The sequence below is a fragment of the Pithys albifrons genome, chromosome 4 (assembly GCF_047495875.1).
Source record: "Pithys albifrons albifrons isolate INPA30051 chromosome 4, PitAlb_v1, whole genome shotgun sequence".
In the NCBI taxonomy this organism is placed as follows: Eukaryota; Metazoa; Chordata; class Aves; order Passeriformes; family Thamnophilidae; genus Pithys; species Pithys albifrons.
Window position 1 is genome coordinate 63,351,922 of NC_092461.1, and position 15,906 is coordinate 63,367,827.

The following is a 15,906-nucleotide window of genomic DNA, read 5'->3' on the forward strand; positions in this document are numbered from 1 at the left end:
GGGGGCACAGAGGCTTTTTCTCTAAATGGGAAAGATAAAAATTTTCACAAAACAGCATGTTAAATGTATATGTTTAGAATACATAAGAAAGGAAATCCTTATGTAAAACACATCTTACTGTCTGCTCAAAATTTCTTCTCTGAAAACAAAGCCAGTGCCTATATTTTCCTTGCTACTACACCGGCATTCTGAGTAACAAAATCAAACAAGCATCACATACCTTCTACTTTGCAGTCAAAGGCATCACCTCCATCATCTCCAGAGGGTTTACTGTTTGTTTTCTGAAGATCTTCCTGTGCACTTTCAATGCTGTTGTAAACCCATTGTATAGAATCTTGCTGCAAAAAAAAAAAAGAATCACAAAAAAAAACCAACAAAAAAGGCAGTTAGCAAAAGCTTTATAAGTGCAATTGATAGCAAGTATTTCACTGTTCTGAAGCATGAAACAGTTGCTTTAATTCCCTGATTATTAGCAGCTTTATTGCCTTTTGAGGTCTAAGTTTAAAAGAAATAAAATTGAGAATTACAGAGAATTTTGTCATTCTATAAAACCATCCACAGAATTTGGGGGGAGTTATTTTTTATTTCAGAGTATGCCGCCATAAGACACTATTAAATCTGTGACAGCATGACATCCATCAGTTTCGTGTCTCTGCCAAAAATAGTTTAAGACATTTCAAATCAAACTGCAAAATGAAAAATATTGGAGACGAGAAATTGTGAAAAAAATTAAGAGAAACAATATTTTGCCTTGCTAAATCGACTGAAAAATACTATGGAATATCAACCAATGATAGAGTATGTCCAGTTAATCTATCTCCCACATCTCAGTAGCACAAAACCCATGTATTACAGCCTCTGTTACTTGCATTTGCCTTTACTACACATATTTTCCTAGCTGCTTTTTATTTTTCCCCTAGATTAGAAAACCCACCCAAAAGAATAGAATCACAGGCTCTAAAAATCCACCATCTTATGTAACTGAGTGACACATGAGCACAGGAATGGTGGCTTACATGGGTCACACAACCTATGAAGAAGCCATGTGTATGCCTTACATCTTGTTTTCCCCAGTCTCTGACTCAGCCTTGTGTCCATCACACCTTTGTGGAAGGGTTTATCATGTATGGCATCTCCAGACTAATCTTCTTTGCCCCTTATATGTCAAAACAAGCTTGACAGTCATATAATCATTCCCTCTCCAACAGCTACAGTAGAATAAAGGATACGATTATGACAAATTTGAATTCAGACTTCAAAAAGAAGTTTGTAGAATTCAAAGTTAAGCAAAGATGGCAAAAGTTTAGGCTAAACATTACAATCTTCATGGAAAATGTCAAACACATGCTATTATCCTTTGCTAATATACAACATTCAGCTGCTATTTTTATCCAACTAATCCTAGACAACTAAATATTTGTATGATTAAGGTACTGTTTCTCTCTAGGTTTCATAGATTCATCTATGCCTTGCTTTTCACTCAATGGCACTGAAATATTTTAATAAAAAAACTTAAATTTTAGAGCTCTCTGTTGATTGTTAAAAGACCCTGTGCAGAAGCTGATCAACAGGAATACTCCTGAAGCCTACACTTCTTTATAGGTACTCCTGAAAGCTTGTTGCTTATTTTTGGATTCTTACACGTTTGCTTGGCAGCATCAAGACTGCCATATCAATCTCTAATAGGAAATACTAACCTACTTAAACTGAAAGCTTCTCTTTCAAAAGTTAACCCAAGATCTAATGCATTATGAGTTGGAGCCATGTTCTTCAAAAGCATTACAGAAGAACAAACTGAGCATAAATGACACACCATGATTAGTATCACTGCAAAAAAATTGTAATTCCAAGAAGTAAAATCTTCTCTCAGTTTTCTTTATTCAGACAAGACAGAAAGAAGACAAACATTGTCCAACAGAAGTTACACAGTCATTCACACTGCAAGAATCTGAAATGAAACTTCATGCTTCACGCAAGCAGGAAGACTCCTTACCCCAAGAAGCAGAAGATACAAGAAACAGAAAAAGATCCCATTTCAATTATGCAATTTGCAACCACAAGAGAGATTGCAATCTTTGCATTAATTAAATGATGTGCCTATATACTGTACTTAACAAACAGGAGAAATTCATATTTAAATGCCAAATAATAAACCCCATCCCCCAATTTCTGAATAGGAAATGAAATTCTAGCTGTCTTGGCACTAGTAGGAATACTACCACTTATTTCAGTGTAGACAGTTCTCCCGTAGTGTTTGATAGCACTACATCCTAAATTAAGCTTTTCTTTTCAGTCATCTATGATCTGCTGAATTGTCACCAGCAACCTTTTAAGATTGAAATAAATACTCTGTATAGGAAAAACTCCAAGCTATACAAGTGAATTTAAAAAGACAAATTCTTCATGTCAAGGCATTCACACCAGTCAATATTAATAATCCTCACTGGATGTCACTAATATACATAGGAAGTCTACAGTTATACACAGAGAGAACATAAATGCTATACAAAATTTAATTTATCATTTATTCTAGACAGTTTTGCTACTAGTGCACAAAATACCCTCTCTTTACTAGAGTGCATCTTCCTTTAAACAATAGGTGAATTTGATTTTGGTACACTGTGTATCAACTTCAATTCTGTATTTGCATTTAAACACAAACATGCAGACAACATTTACATAAAGACTGTATTTGCATGACACAGTTCAAATTATATAATTCACTCGATTTAATTAGATATTTCTCCTCAATAAACATGTACTGGAAGAGTTTGTTAAATAATTATATATATCACAGTTCATGAAAAATCTGCAGAGACTTGGAAAAATTACATTCTAGATAGAATCTAGCTGGTTTTTTTTCATCCTTAAATTTGTGTCTTGTAAGCCTGAAATTTTCTCTTAAACTCACATGAAAAAGATAACAAAATTTGCATGACTAAAGTTTAAAAAAGGGAACTTTTGAGTCCTTGAATGTATGTTTATTCCCAAGACTGGAATGCAATGGGAACTCAGACCTTTATAGATGAAGCATATGTGTTCTGCTCTCTGCGTGCTGAAGTGTTACAAATTCTAGAAGATCAGCATATTGCATTTCACTTTCCTGCAGCTAAGGAGGCAGCAAGCTGTGGGATTCTCTCTCCATCAAGAAGAGAATGTATCTCATAAGACTTTCTGCATAGGACTGCAGAAATACTTGAAATAATCCTTTAAAAATACCATATAAAAATTATCTACAAGATTAGATTTATTTCAGTCCAGAAATTAAACAGACCTTGAACATCAGCAATCTGAGAATATTGAGCAATCTTCAGCTTTTACATTTCAACTGGCTTCCCTTCAGTTTTATTCACCACTCCTTCCCCCTCACCCCAGTCAAACACAACAGATATGTGGGCAGAGATGAAACACAACAGTGTTTACTTTGACCAAAAAAAGGAAACTTAGAAGAAAACATGCAAGGGTACCAAGTGAGACGTACCTGCATTGGGCGCCTGTACTTCCTGCATGCTGTGACATGAGCAATAACACTTGCATGAGTCTCTTTGCTGACATTAATTCCATTCACTTTGATGATGCACTGGCCAGGGTGGAGACCTGCCGCAGCCGCCACTGTTCCTAGTAATAAAAACATACAGTCAACAGACTTATTTTCCTAAACATCTCCCTTAAAGCTTACAGTTCAAAAGCCTCCTTTTCTTTTTTTTTTTCTTTTTAATCAGAACCTTCTCTCCCCAATTCTTACATACTTTTTGGAGTCAGCTGGACTCCAAAAAAATGGAGTTCACCAGCAGATGATTCCATAAAAACAGACCAGACAATTTTCTAAAGGCTGTTTTATAAAGTTGATAAGTAATACAAAATTGTTAAAATTTGTCTTAAAGAAAAGTTTAAAAATATACAATGGCTCTAGCTTGAAAGCCACTAATTACAACTTAGACTACTTTTATTCTGAATTCTTTTATATGGCACAAGCTTATGATCTTCTTGATTAGATCAAGTGTTTTAATTTAACATCCAAAGCAGAAGCTTTCTGACAATTCATAAAGAAGTATTACAGCATACTAGACTTTCACATTAAACATTAAGTGACATATCCAAATCCAAAGACATTACAGGGATCTAGCTATTATTTTCATCTTTCCTACCAACACAATTATAGCAGAGTGCCTTACAGCTTTAAATCAAAATATACATGGATAGGATATGAAAATACACAAGTAGGATATCTCAAATTTAATTATTGGGCGGGGAGGGGGATGGGGATGACATGACACTGAAACAAAACAGTCTCTTTAAGTAACTTAAAATATATGGTTTGGTGATTCATTTCACAATGGAATAAACACCTTGGGATTATCTTCTAGCCACTGAATAGGTACTACCAAAATAGCAGCTGTCTGTGGGACTCAAACCCACATCTGAAAGACAGCCTGACAAAGTAAGACCTTAGTTCCAGCTACCTGAACATTTGCCTCCTTATGTCTCTCTTGCTACTGCCACAGAGGCACAAGGAAGTAAAAATCTCTTGCCTAGAGACTGCCAGTCTGAGGTGCAGAAAGAAGCCAGCTGTTGTGAAAGAAAAGGCAGGACTGAATTTGCAGGGCTGACAAATAAACAGTCACAACTTCATTACTTGTCAGTTGAGCATATTTGACAAGGAAATAACTTCCACAATACACCTGAATTTCCCTTGTTTTAGCAACTATCACTATTAGATGATACCTGCATTTTAAATCTAATATAAAAGAAAGTAATTGGAAATTACACAATTACCAGCTATTGCAATTTTCCCTCTGCCCAAAAAACGATGTAAAAATAAACTTCTAAATAGGCCTTATTAAATATCTTTCTCTAAAAAACAAATCTCTCTTTAAAAAACCCAAAGGTCCCAATTCAGCAAAGTATTTAAGCATATGCTTAAAATGTTTCAGATTTAGCAAACTACACAAACAAGCACTTGCATACTGTTCAGGCTAATTGGAATGAAGTATGTGCTTAATGAATAAAGATAGTTGAATTGAGATCCAGGTGCAGAAATAATTATCACATCAGCTCAATAGTCCGTAGTTTATTAGTCTTTCTCTTGAAAATCTAATTTCTGGCACCACAGCCTAGAAAAAAGTCAAACTGTTCAAATCTGGATCTTTTGCAGATCAGTTCACTTTAAATTCCTCGTTTACAAAGGCAGGAGTGGTTAAAAGGACAACTGTCCCACAATAGCTGAAAATACAGGTAATAGAACATGAGACAGCAACAAAGAATGCTTCAACTTCTTTTATCACACATGCATCAGTAAAACATATATTGATTTAGGAACTGCAAGCATTTGACAATCACATCCCCAAACTGACAAAACAGCATTTGCATGAAACATCTGCAATTACTGAGATAGACTACATCAGTAGCACTCTTAAAAAAATTTTGAAGCGTGCATTTTCAGAACATTGCAGAACCACATGGCCACCTGCAAAAGTAGCGTTCAGGAACTGACTGGTTCCCAACACCCAAGAATTGGACAAGGTGATTTTGCATCCATCACATATATTTTAGTCTGCTAAGAATGCACAGCTTTAACTTAACTTTTATACACTGGTATAAGTACATACCAAAAATAAAGTTGCAAGATCTATCCAATTATAGAGTATAAGAACATAAAATAATTATATTTGGTTTTATTTAATACTGTTTGTTACTCTGGGTGAAAAAAAACATCTAAACTGGATCAGTAGATCTGTTGGTGCAGAAAAATCAAAGGTGAGCAAATCTGATCTATATGGACCCTGTGAGGCTGAAGGCAGGTATCAGCTGAAAAGCAGCAAGGCCACAGCTGCTGTTGTCTGGTAAAGGAGAAATCACTCTCTAGGAGTTCTTAGCAACTCCCCAGAAGTTTCTCATGAGAACTCCTCAGATTTCCCACAGGACACCGGAGACGTTCCTGAAAACAGTCAGGATGATTTCACCAAAACACTGGACTTTTGAGATATGGATTATAACCAATTAGGATTTGCAGTTAGATGGTGTGAGGTTCAAATTAGCCAATAGAATGTAGCTTTAACCCTATATAAACCGTGTACAGTGTGTAATAAAGGGCATTCGCTTGATCACATTGGTCTGGTGAGTGGTGTCCTTATCCACATATCCTTATCCACATATCCACATATTTATTGTTTACTTCATAGATCTAAGTTTGATTTATCTCAACCAAGCCATTTAGATGTTAAATGTATATTTACCAGCACCATTGACAGCTCTTACAGCTTACCTCTCCCAACAGCATGAACAACTGATGGGCCAAAGCCCCGGATTTGGAATCCAAGTCCATCCGCAGAGTCAGGAATCTTCACTGTCCTGATACAAGCAGAGATTCAATATGAATATAGCAAAAGGTAGCATGTTGTTACTCAGGATAGAAGCGGACAGCAACAAGCAGGTTACAAGGGTGTAAGACTCCACATTTTTATTCAATTCACAGTTTCAGATTCTACACCATTCATGTACCAGATACTGTGCACCACTGACATCAGAAATAAGAGCAAGATGAAACAGTGAAAACAGGCTGTTTCTCAGCCAAGTAGTCAGAGCCTCAGGACCACAGAGCATGGCAAGCCTGGTCAGATGAGCTGCAGCAGACTGCAGAGCCTAAATCCAAATTGTCATTTGTTAACATCTAAGTGTCTCCTCAGTGAGCTTTCTTGAAAAAATGTTTTGTTGTAGTTTTCCTGAGCAGCTATGGAAAGTACTGAGTTTTGTAAAGCAAGAATCATCTACTACTGTTCATATGAGTTGTAAGCATATTGTACTACACTCCTGCTTAGTCTAAGAGCAACAGTAATAAACCTACTGAAAAACACAGTTCTGAGAAGCAAAATTCACATCTGTTCCTTAAAATTAAGCCCTGAGCTCACCCAAAGTAAGCTAGCTTATCTGCATGATATGAGCTCAGGATCCAGAAAAAGCCACACAGCTGTATTAGCCCTTATCAGAGCTAGTTAGGTCATGTGTAGCAGAGCACTAATTTAACTTTGCAGCTTTTCCTTCTAGAGTAGCTCTGTTATTATTTCAGAGATTTTTGCCCTGAGCCCTGTTTGCCATTGCAAAAGCAAAAAAATTCAAACTGATGCTCAAAAGTGATTTTAAAATACATTTGGACTGTAACAAACTTGATTTACAAGCAGTTTTGACTAATATAATTGCATAATTTCTTGTATTTCTTTTTTCTATTATACATATTGTTAAGTATTTGGAGACTATTATTATTAGAGGAGATCCAAAACTCACTGAAGTGTACAATTTCTTTTAAATATTAGAACATTATTAAGATCAATAATTTTTCATTTAAAATATTTTTGTAAGTGTAGCATCTTTTAATGTAGTTAAAGTCACTAACATTGATAATGAACATGGTTGTGTTCTGAAACTGCTAATGAACTATGAAAGACCATCAATGGCCATTCAGGCTAAGAATTTAGTAGAGAACTGTCTCTTCTATCAATACAGTTGTGCTAGAAGCAGCTACTGCCAAAAAGCAGGCAGCACAAATTCTTCAACTTCTTTGAGTTCTTCATTCATTGGATCATCTCTGTCAATCTTGAAATTTGCTCACAAGCCCTGTCAGAAATTAAACCAAGGTCTACTCTAAAGAAAGCCCAAGACATGCCTTTTATGTTTGCTACACTATGGTCAACTGCTTTGGGTGATTTTTATCTCTGTTATTTTTGTTTAGTTGATGGTGGGGGTGGGGTGTTGCTTTTGGATTATCAGTCAGATGAGCATCTTTATGCTGTATTTCTTTCTTTGCTCTTTTCCCCTTTCTGTGTGTTATTTAACTTCTCAAGACACCATTTCTTATTAAGAGGAGAAATACATCTCCATTGTACCACAGAACCAAAGTGAGGCACTCTGTGTATGCTCTCTGGTGACAGAGAATGGCTTCTCTTTACTCTGCAAATTTTGATCAAAATTACTCCTGAGCAGTGTTCCTTAAGTCTCCTCCTTCTTTGTAATGCATAAACTAGCAACAATTGCATTAACTTTATTCATATACATATTTGCTGAACCCACATATTAGGCCTCTCTATGTAATTTTTTTACATAACAAAACTTGCATTTAGGTAGGAATGGTCAAAACTGTGTACTGAAACACATCTGTTACATAAAGATGAGGAGCTGTTTACTTGCTCCTGCTGTTCACCCAAGAAGCACACAGCTGAAGGGCCCATTAGACCACAGAGTCTGACTGTGCCAAACCAGCAAATAATCCCCAGACACAGGAACTTGTTTAATATACACAGTGAGAGATTAGTGATCAAAACTGTCCATTTACATTTCATTTACACTTGCAGTTCCTGCATATATTTAAAGTAGCAGAGCTGAAGATCTGAAGTACTTGTGTTTTGCTTTTGGTGACTCACAAATATAATAAAACAAAATCTAAGCAGATCAACTTGCTTGACCTCATAAGTTACTTCAGATACTGCATTTGGAACAACTTCTCTCTGACGTTCCACTGGTCTTTTAAAATTTATTTCAATTGTTGTTTGTAAAATTTCCCCCAAGGAATGACAACTTACTCCCGTGGTTTAGTGCTCACAAGAACCCGCAGGGGCTTTCTGCTGTTCAAACAGGCTTTCAGGAAGCAATCCACTTCACTGAAGGGACGCAGAAAAACCAGGTCACCATTAATGGCAAAGATTTTCTTCCCAACTTCCAAGCCTGCCATCTAGAAAACAGTAACAGTTTATAATCACTAACATTATGTTTTCTTCAGCTGGCATGCAACTCCAGTAGGAATAATGACATGCACATTTACTTTACATTCTTTATGGCTCCTTCACATACCATGCACAAGGGACTTAGACCACAAAATGCTCCTAAAACTGGTTAAACTGATGTAAAGGGTACAGTAAACACTCATTCTGAGAACTAAATACAAGACCTAGTCTTAATCAAGATTTTATGACAGTATTACAATATCAGTTAATACTTTTAGTAATTAACACAGCAGCTTTGATTGAGCAATTTATTTTATGACAGGACTTAATTTGTTCATCCATCATTTTCCCCAGGAACTAAAGCTTCTTTTCACAAAGAAAGACCTAATTAACATTTTAGTAAGTGAATGTTGATAAGTTCCAAAACAAAACACCTTTTAGACTTTGGTCTGACAAGAAGGGAACCATAAATTGTTGGATGGCACCAGCACACAGAGAAGCTCATGGTATGGGCCAAGCCTTAGAACTGCTAAGATCATGGCAGAATCTGACTGCTAGAAATCACCCTATATATCTCTGTGGCTGTATTATATTTTTAAATTGCTGTGTCTATTATAAGTTCGATTTCTATTCCACCATGAGATTTAGAAAGCCTTGAAATCTAGGACCCAATATTTTCTCTCATGAAAGAGACTCATTCTGTATCTTTACATACATAGAGACTCCTATGCAGTTCAGTACAATATGAATTTGCTCAAAGAGCAATAACAACAAACAGGAAGACTTTAATTTATTCATTCATATTCTCAAATTCTAGACTTTATATAAAGCTTGACACCATCCTTTACTATGAAATACATCAACTGCAACTCACAGACTAGCTTTATACTCCTTTCATATTCTACCAAAAATATTTATTCCGCTCAGGATTGATATCATCACTGAAATATTAGAAACTGCATAAAAATAAAATTACAACTTTTGTAGCATCACTCAATATGAAAATTTAGCTGAGCAGAAAGTAAGTGTTGATAATGGTCAGAGCAATGTTTTAAATAAAAAAACCCCAAAACAAACAACCAAAAACAAAGGAAAAAAGGGAAAAAGATTCATAAGCAGAACTGTCTTTGAAAACTGTCAGTTACCTTCTACTACTATAGACTTTTCTAATGGATGTGCAAAACATCTACCTCTGATCAAGTAAATAAAATAGGGAAGATAATTTATAATACTCCATACCTCAGCATTTGATCCTTTCTCCACCACTTTAATAATTGGCACCTTATTTTTATCTTCTAAACCAAAACCATAGGTGCCTTCATTAGATTTAATCTGAAAAATAATTTTTTTAAATATTATTCAGAAAGGCATTAAGAAAAGCTGGTATGTCCTCATTACATAAAAATAAACCGTCCTGCTTTATTGTCACTACAACCAATTTTTTAATCATCACAGTATACAACGATTGGGTTTCACTCACCAGTAATGACTTGGCTATGACATTTTCCACTACTTTCAGATCATGTTTCATGAGTCTGTGCTTCATATTTGATCCTTCCATTTCTTCATCCGCATAAAAACGGAACAGCAGCGGTTCATCTTTAAATTCACTTTTCTCTAAGACTGTATGATACAAAACCATGCCTCAATACCTTTTTCTTTTGAACTTTTGAATAGTATGTCTTTCATGAGCCATAAAATACTGATCATGCATACACATACTGAATGCTAGTAAACTATTTTCATGTGAGTGAATTTAGAGAAATTTTCTTTAACATAAGCAACAATTACTGTTTGGATCCATTACAGACAGGTATCAGTAAGTTCATTTTTCAACTACAGCATCTGGAATCCACCAAGTTGAGAAATACATATTAGCTTGAAATGGTTTTAGTGAAAATGCAAAGTGCAAGGTTTCTTCCTAAAAGGGATTTTAAAACATGATTTTGAAGAGTTCTGCTGGGCAGCTGCTGAAGATGCTCACCACCAAGTTCTGGCACTCTTCAGGTGAAACCTGACAGGTTCAGGATTAGAAATGGGTTTGGTGGGGATGAGGAAGCAACCAGAACAACAGATGGATGCAGTTTGTATGTTTAAAAGTCAAAGGAAAAAGAATGAACAACACCAAAGAGAATGTTAATTCTCCTTCCTTCTCTAAACAAACTGACAAAAAATAATTCCTGCCTTTCTTCATTTCAGTAAAAGACCTACTAATTTGATCCTTTCACTGAAATCTTCCTTTTGAAGGTATTAAATGGGACCTTGTTCACCTGACTTTTGGTGCTGCACATATCTCTGCTCGCCTCTCCCTTCTTTGTTCACTGCTATCCTTATATTGTTTTCATTTTTCTCCAGTCCACTTTCTTATATTATCACCACTTCCCTTTTTTAAAGTCACATTCCTCCATACATTGTGCATTCCCCAAAAAATGTCAAATTTCTTTCCTACATATATCCTACATTTTTATTGTCTCATCTGCACAAACATGTATTACCTACTTAAGAAATTTCTTGCAAAGTGACTTAATAAAGCTGTCTTGGCTAAATCCTTTAGAGGACGAGTTCCTCAGCAGATGCTAAAAAATTGGACATAATTTCCAGAGTCTACCATAGTTATTTTTTCCTGATAACTGTGGGATAGGTCTCTTCAGAAATACAGTGGAAAAATTGTCCATCTGTTCTGTAATATCTTTATTAGCACCTGCATTTCCTTCCAAATATGTAGATAACATTAAACAGAAAGTGAGCATAGGTTGTACAGAATGTATTTACTTACCATGGTGCATAAACCCATTATCACAAAGAGCTACACCAAATATCATGGCCTCCTCCCTCGTCCGACAATCCCCCTGTTAAATCATAGTATTTTTTTAAATATATTTCAATATAGCAGCAAAATGGACTCTGTGCACAATGGTGTAATCTCACAGGGATGACAACTGCTATAGATTATATTTACCACCATCACCTTTATATACATGTTCCTGACATATATACACATGAAACAGTATATACATGTTTAACATACAATCAGAGAATAGTTTGGATTGGAAGAGACCTTTATATGCTCTAACTCTTTACAGTTAGAAATATATAGGTAAACACTTAAGTAACACTGCATTCTCCATAAAAATTGAACAAAATAGAATCTAAAAGTGTCAAACATTTAAACTTTTATTTTTTGAAACTAGTGCATGTTGACAGTGTTTCTAGTTCATTTAAAATAAAACAGTGGATGACAGAAAATTAGTACTGATTTTTATCTATCTAGTTAGTAATTTAGAGTTTTTCAGAGCCTACTCATTTCATTTTACATCATGAACATGCTGAATCAAAAAGCTAAGTGTCATTAAAACAGTTCCAGTTCAATTGCAAATAAGGAAGAAAAGCACAAAAAGAATTAACAGCATGGATGCTGATGTCTGAGTTCTGTTACTTTACTAGTATAAGAGGATTACACTTACACCCACTGTTCTAATAGCCCTTACACAAAGTGTTTGCATGTTATTCTGCTTGAAACATCACTATCAAATTAGAATTTAAATGTAAAACATAGATAAATCCAAACGTATATACTTGCCTGTGCAATCAACCAATCTATGAATTTGTTAGCCATCACCACAGATTTGTAGGTTCTCAAGTGATAATCTTTATCCCTGTTCAAAAAAAAAAAAAAAATCATCAAAAGAAACAGAAAAATACTTGTATTTCATAAACAACTTAGTGCAAGCATGAATTGAGCATTTTATAATGATTCATAAGTTTCCTCTGGAGGAAAAAAAGCAAATTAAATCTTTAGTGTAAACAGAAAGGAGGCGGCTGGACACATCTTATTTGGGTGATAATGTCACTGGAGTGTGCAGGCAGGTGTGTTGTTACAGCTGGTACTCTCCAAAAGAGATAATGGAGTGTAAGTAAAAGGGTGTACTAATACACACAGTAAGCATGTAAGGATATCCATCAGGACCTAGAAAGCTCCACAAGTCTGTTAAAAGTGTTATATTGAACAGAGTTGGCAGAATCCAGCTAAGGATGCAGATACACTTTTTGTCTTGATAGCCCTTCAATCTTATTTGATTACTCTCAAAAGACCAATCTTGAAAGGATGGGTTAGGTTCCTGCATTCAAACACAGTATCTTCAGATGATACCCTTCTAACAAATGACCCTCTAAGGATTTCCCAATTGGACTCACCTGATTACTGGGGTAAACAGACTGTGAAGGCGACAGTACAGTCGAACACCCTGTTAAAGAGAAAGAGGTGGTGAGTTAACAACACATTAACATCACACAGTAGGTAAGAGGCATGGACATAGTAAAGTCTGTATGTTGTAAATGCACTTCATTTACACCATAAAAGGGTCTGTTAAAATCCCTATGTATTTTCAAGTGCCAAAACTTAATGTTTCCAGATAACAACTTTGATGAATAAATTATGAGAAAGAGAACACTTCCAGTCTAATGTAAGCTTCACTGAGATACATGCATAAAGGATTATATTCAAGGTAGCACTAAAAACTTCTGAAGGTTTGAAATGATTTGAAAGCAAAGTACACGAAAAAATAAAGTAATATTTCCATGCATTAGGGTTGTCCCAAAAACTGGTTGTTATTCTACACACAACTGGGTAATTAAAGTAAAAATACTGTTTTTCATTATATGCATCAATACTTTACTTACAAACTGAAACTATAACAAATCAATTTAAAAAATGCAAAAAGTTTCAAAGATTTGAAATGTTTTCAACTAAAAAACAAAAATTTAAACATTTGGAGTAGCTTGAGAAACTACCATCAGAAAATTGTACTTGAAAAAAAGAAAATACTTTAGAAATACATGTGTGCTTGTGGCTCGGCTTCACGAACGAAGATTTGGGAAGGGCTCTCTCCATGCGCCCTTCCAGCCTGCGCAGTGGATTTTAGGTGAGGCTCAGCGTGCGCAGAACTGGCCCCACCGTTTAAGTCCTGAGGTTCATCTGCCACAGGCGAGCGAGCTTGGACGGTGACAGTGAAGTCCTTAGGACTAGAACCTACAGCACCCAGCATTTCCCAGAAGGTCTCCCATCCAAGTACTAATCCAGGGCTGACCTTGCTGAGCTTCCGAGATCTGACGGGATCGGATGTCAGGGAGGCATTTAACTGCCTAGAAATACATAGCAAACTAAGAAAAACAATTATGTTTACAGTGCAAGAAGAACAATGTATAATAATCAAAAACTATGTCGAAATAGATTTCATCATACTTTGTTCTGCCTGGTAGTTCAGTATTGAAGATTCCCCTGGATGCACCTTACATTAGCAAGTGCCAGCAAAAAAGTGAATGACACTGTAATGTAATACCCAGATGCAGACATTTTCTACTAACTTAAAATCATGGAAAATTTGAGTATTAATGAGTTTAAAGGCAAACTTGATCAATCTTTTCATTATGCTCAGTAGCAGTACCTAGTTGTCTAAATTACTCTAGATTTACTGCCTTATTAAGACACTAATAAAAGACACTCAGATTTATGATAAATTTAAAACCAGTTTCCTACATATAGATGCATAAAATTAACTGAAAAATACAACGGACTGAAACACCAGCTTCAGAATCACGCAGAAACCTAGGCAATGCATCCTGCATAACAAACCATTGAATAATAACTATAACTAAATAATAGTAAACTTTTATTTTGTCCTTAAAATGTGTAACAACAAGCCAAAATCCTACAAATGGAAAACTGAATTTGATTCAGTTAAATATAGAGAGTGGCTATCCCAGCATAATATTTTACATTATTTTTCAAGCAGAGCCTCAAGTTCTGATGTGTTCTTCCTAATAATAGCAATTACTTTATTCTGTACCTTAGAGATCACATCCTGCATCTCATTTCTGGGGTAGTACGTTCCATCATCATATCGGAATCTATATAGCATGTGTTCAGGTTTGAATTGGTGCTTATCTGTAACTAAAGGTAAAAAAATAGTATTGTTAGATGACTTTCTGAAGAAATCAACACGAGAGAAGAAGGCCAGCATCATTTCTTTTAATAACAGCCCATTACACAGCAATAGGTAGGTTTCAGACAGGATAGGTGGGAAGACCAATTAGATCATCTGCCCTAAGTTTCTTTACATCACTGGTGACAATACTTCTTAGAACATTTAAGTAGTACAGAAGAAACCAAACAATTTCAAGTCACAGGGCAAAGAACAAGGAAGACAGGCAGGGAACAGCATGAAAAATTAGACACTCAAATCTTTCTAGTCTTCAGTGCTTTTACAAAGCTAATCAACCAAATAGCCAAATAAGACTTCTTTTGCAACTATTCATATTATTGTTACACATTATTTTCTGTCCTCATTGTTGTTGAGGCCAATCTAAGATGATTCAGTGAAGATATGAACCCTTCACAACACATTTGATCAGTCTTGAACAGTGGAAAAAAGGGAGAGGGAATATCTTCCTCTATACATAGCCAGCCAGAGATCTTAAGTGCAAGACACTGGCAATCCTTACAAAGATGTTGACAATCCGTATCCCCAAAGACCTGTGAAAAAGGATCTTAATAGGTGGATTGCCAGAAATGCACAAGATTCCAGCACTAAACCTCACAATTTCAAGGGTTTTGTCACACAATTATATCATAGGATACAAAGCTCCTGGAAACAGTTCTACTGGAAGTCTTTCTGAAAAACAGCTGATCGCATTGATGGCTGAGGATGCATTAGGCACCAGCACAATTTTAGGATAGCTATTTTATTAATTACAGTTTTGCTTGCAGTTGTAACCTTTAATTTAGAAATTAAATTTATGTGTCATGAACTGATAAAGAAGGGTACTATAATGTCTTCATTAAACAGAGTAACACACCCAACAGCATTAAGTAATTCTGTGCATGCCATTCTGTACCAAGTGATTAAACCATCATAAATAACTCTCTTCCAAAAACAGCCATCATAAACTTTGTATAGTAAGGTGCCTCCTGTCCATGTCATTGTTCACACCCCATCAAGCTCTTCACTATCTCTACACATCATCTGATCCACAGACATAAAAATTGAACTTCATATTTTAAGTGGTTTCACCAGTATCATGTGCAAGAGTAAAATAACTTCTCTGCCTGCATTTGATATATCTACTAATAGTAAAGCCCAGGACACATTACAATTGCCTTGAACTGAGGCTCATGCCAAGGTGATTATCTGAA

At 35.6% G+C, this 15,906-nt stretch overlaps 1 protein-coding gene across 4 annotated transcripts in view; it reads right to left on the minus strand.

Annotated features, from left to right (window-relative positions):
- The window catches only part of PREX2 (phosphatidylinositol-3,4,5-trisphosphate dependent Rac exchange factor 2), a 180,054-nt gene that overhangs the window by 80,833 nt on the left and 83,315 nt on the right, over positions 1-15,906 (minus strand). For all 4 annotated transcript variants that reach the window (XM_071554395.1, XM_071554396.1, XM_071554394.1 and 1 more), the window contains exons 12-21: positions 14,561-14,664; positions 12,909-12,958; positions 12,295-12,370; positions 11,491-11,563; positions 10,195-10,337; positions 9,954-10,046; positions 8,574-8,722; positions 6,266-6,351; positions 3,482-3,618; positions 221-338 (exon numbers count right to left, since the gene is read on the minus strand). In XM_071554395.1, the coding sequence (XP_071410496.1) occupies positions 221-338; positions 3,482-3,618; positions 6,266-6,351; positions 8,574-8,722; positions 9,954-10,046; positions 10,195-10,337; positions 11,491-11,563; positions 12,295-12,370; positions 12,909-12,958; positions 14,561-14,664 (1,029 nt within the window). The remainder of the gene's footprint in view (positions 1-220; positions 339-3,481; positions 3,619-6,265; positions 6,352-8,573; positions 8,723-9,953; positions 10,047-10,194; positions 10,338-11,490; positions 11,564-12,294; positions 12,371-12,908; positions 12,959-14,560; positions 14,665-15,906) is intronic.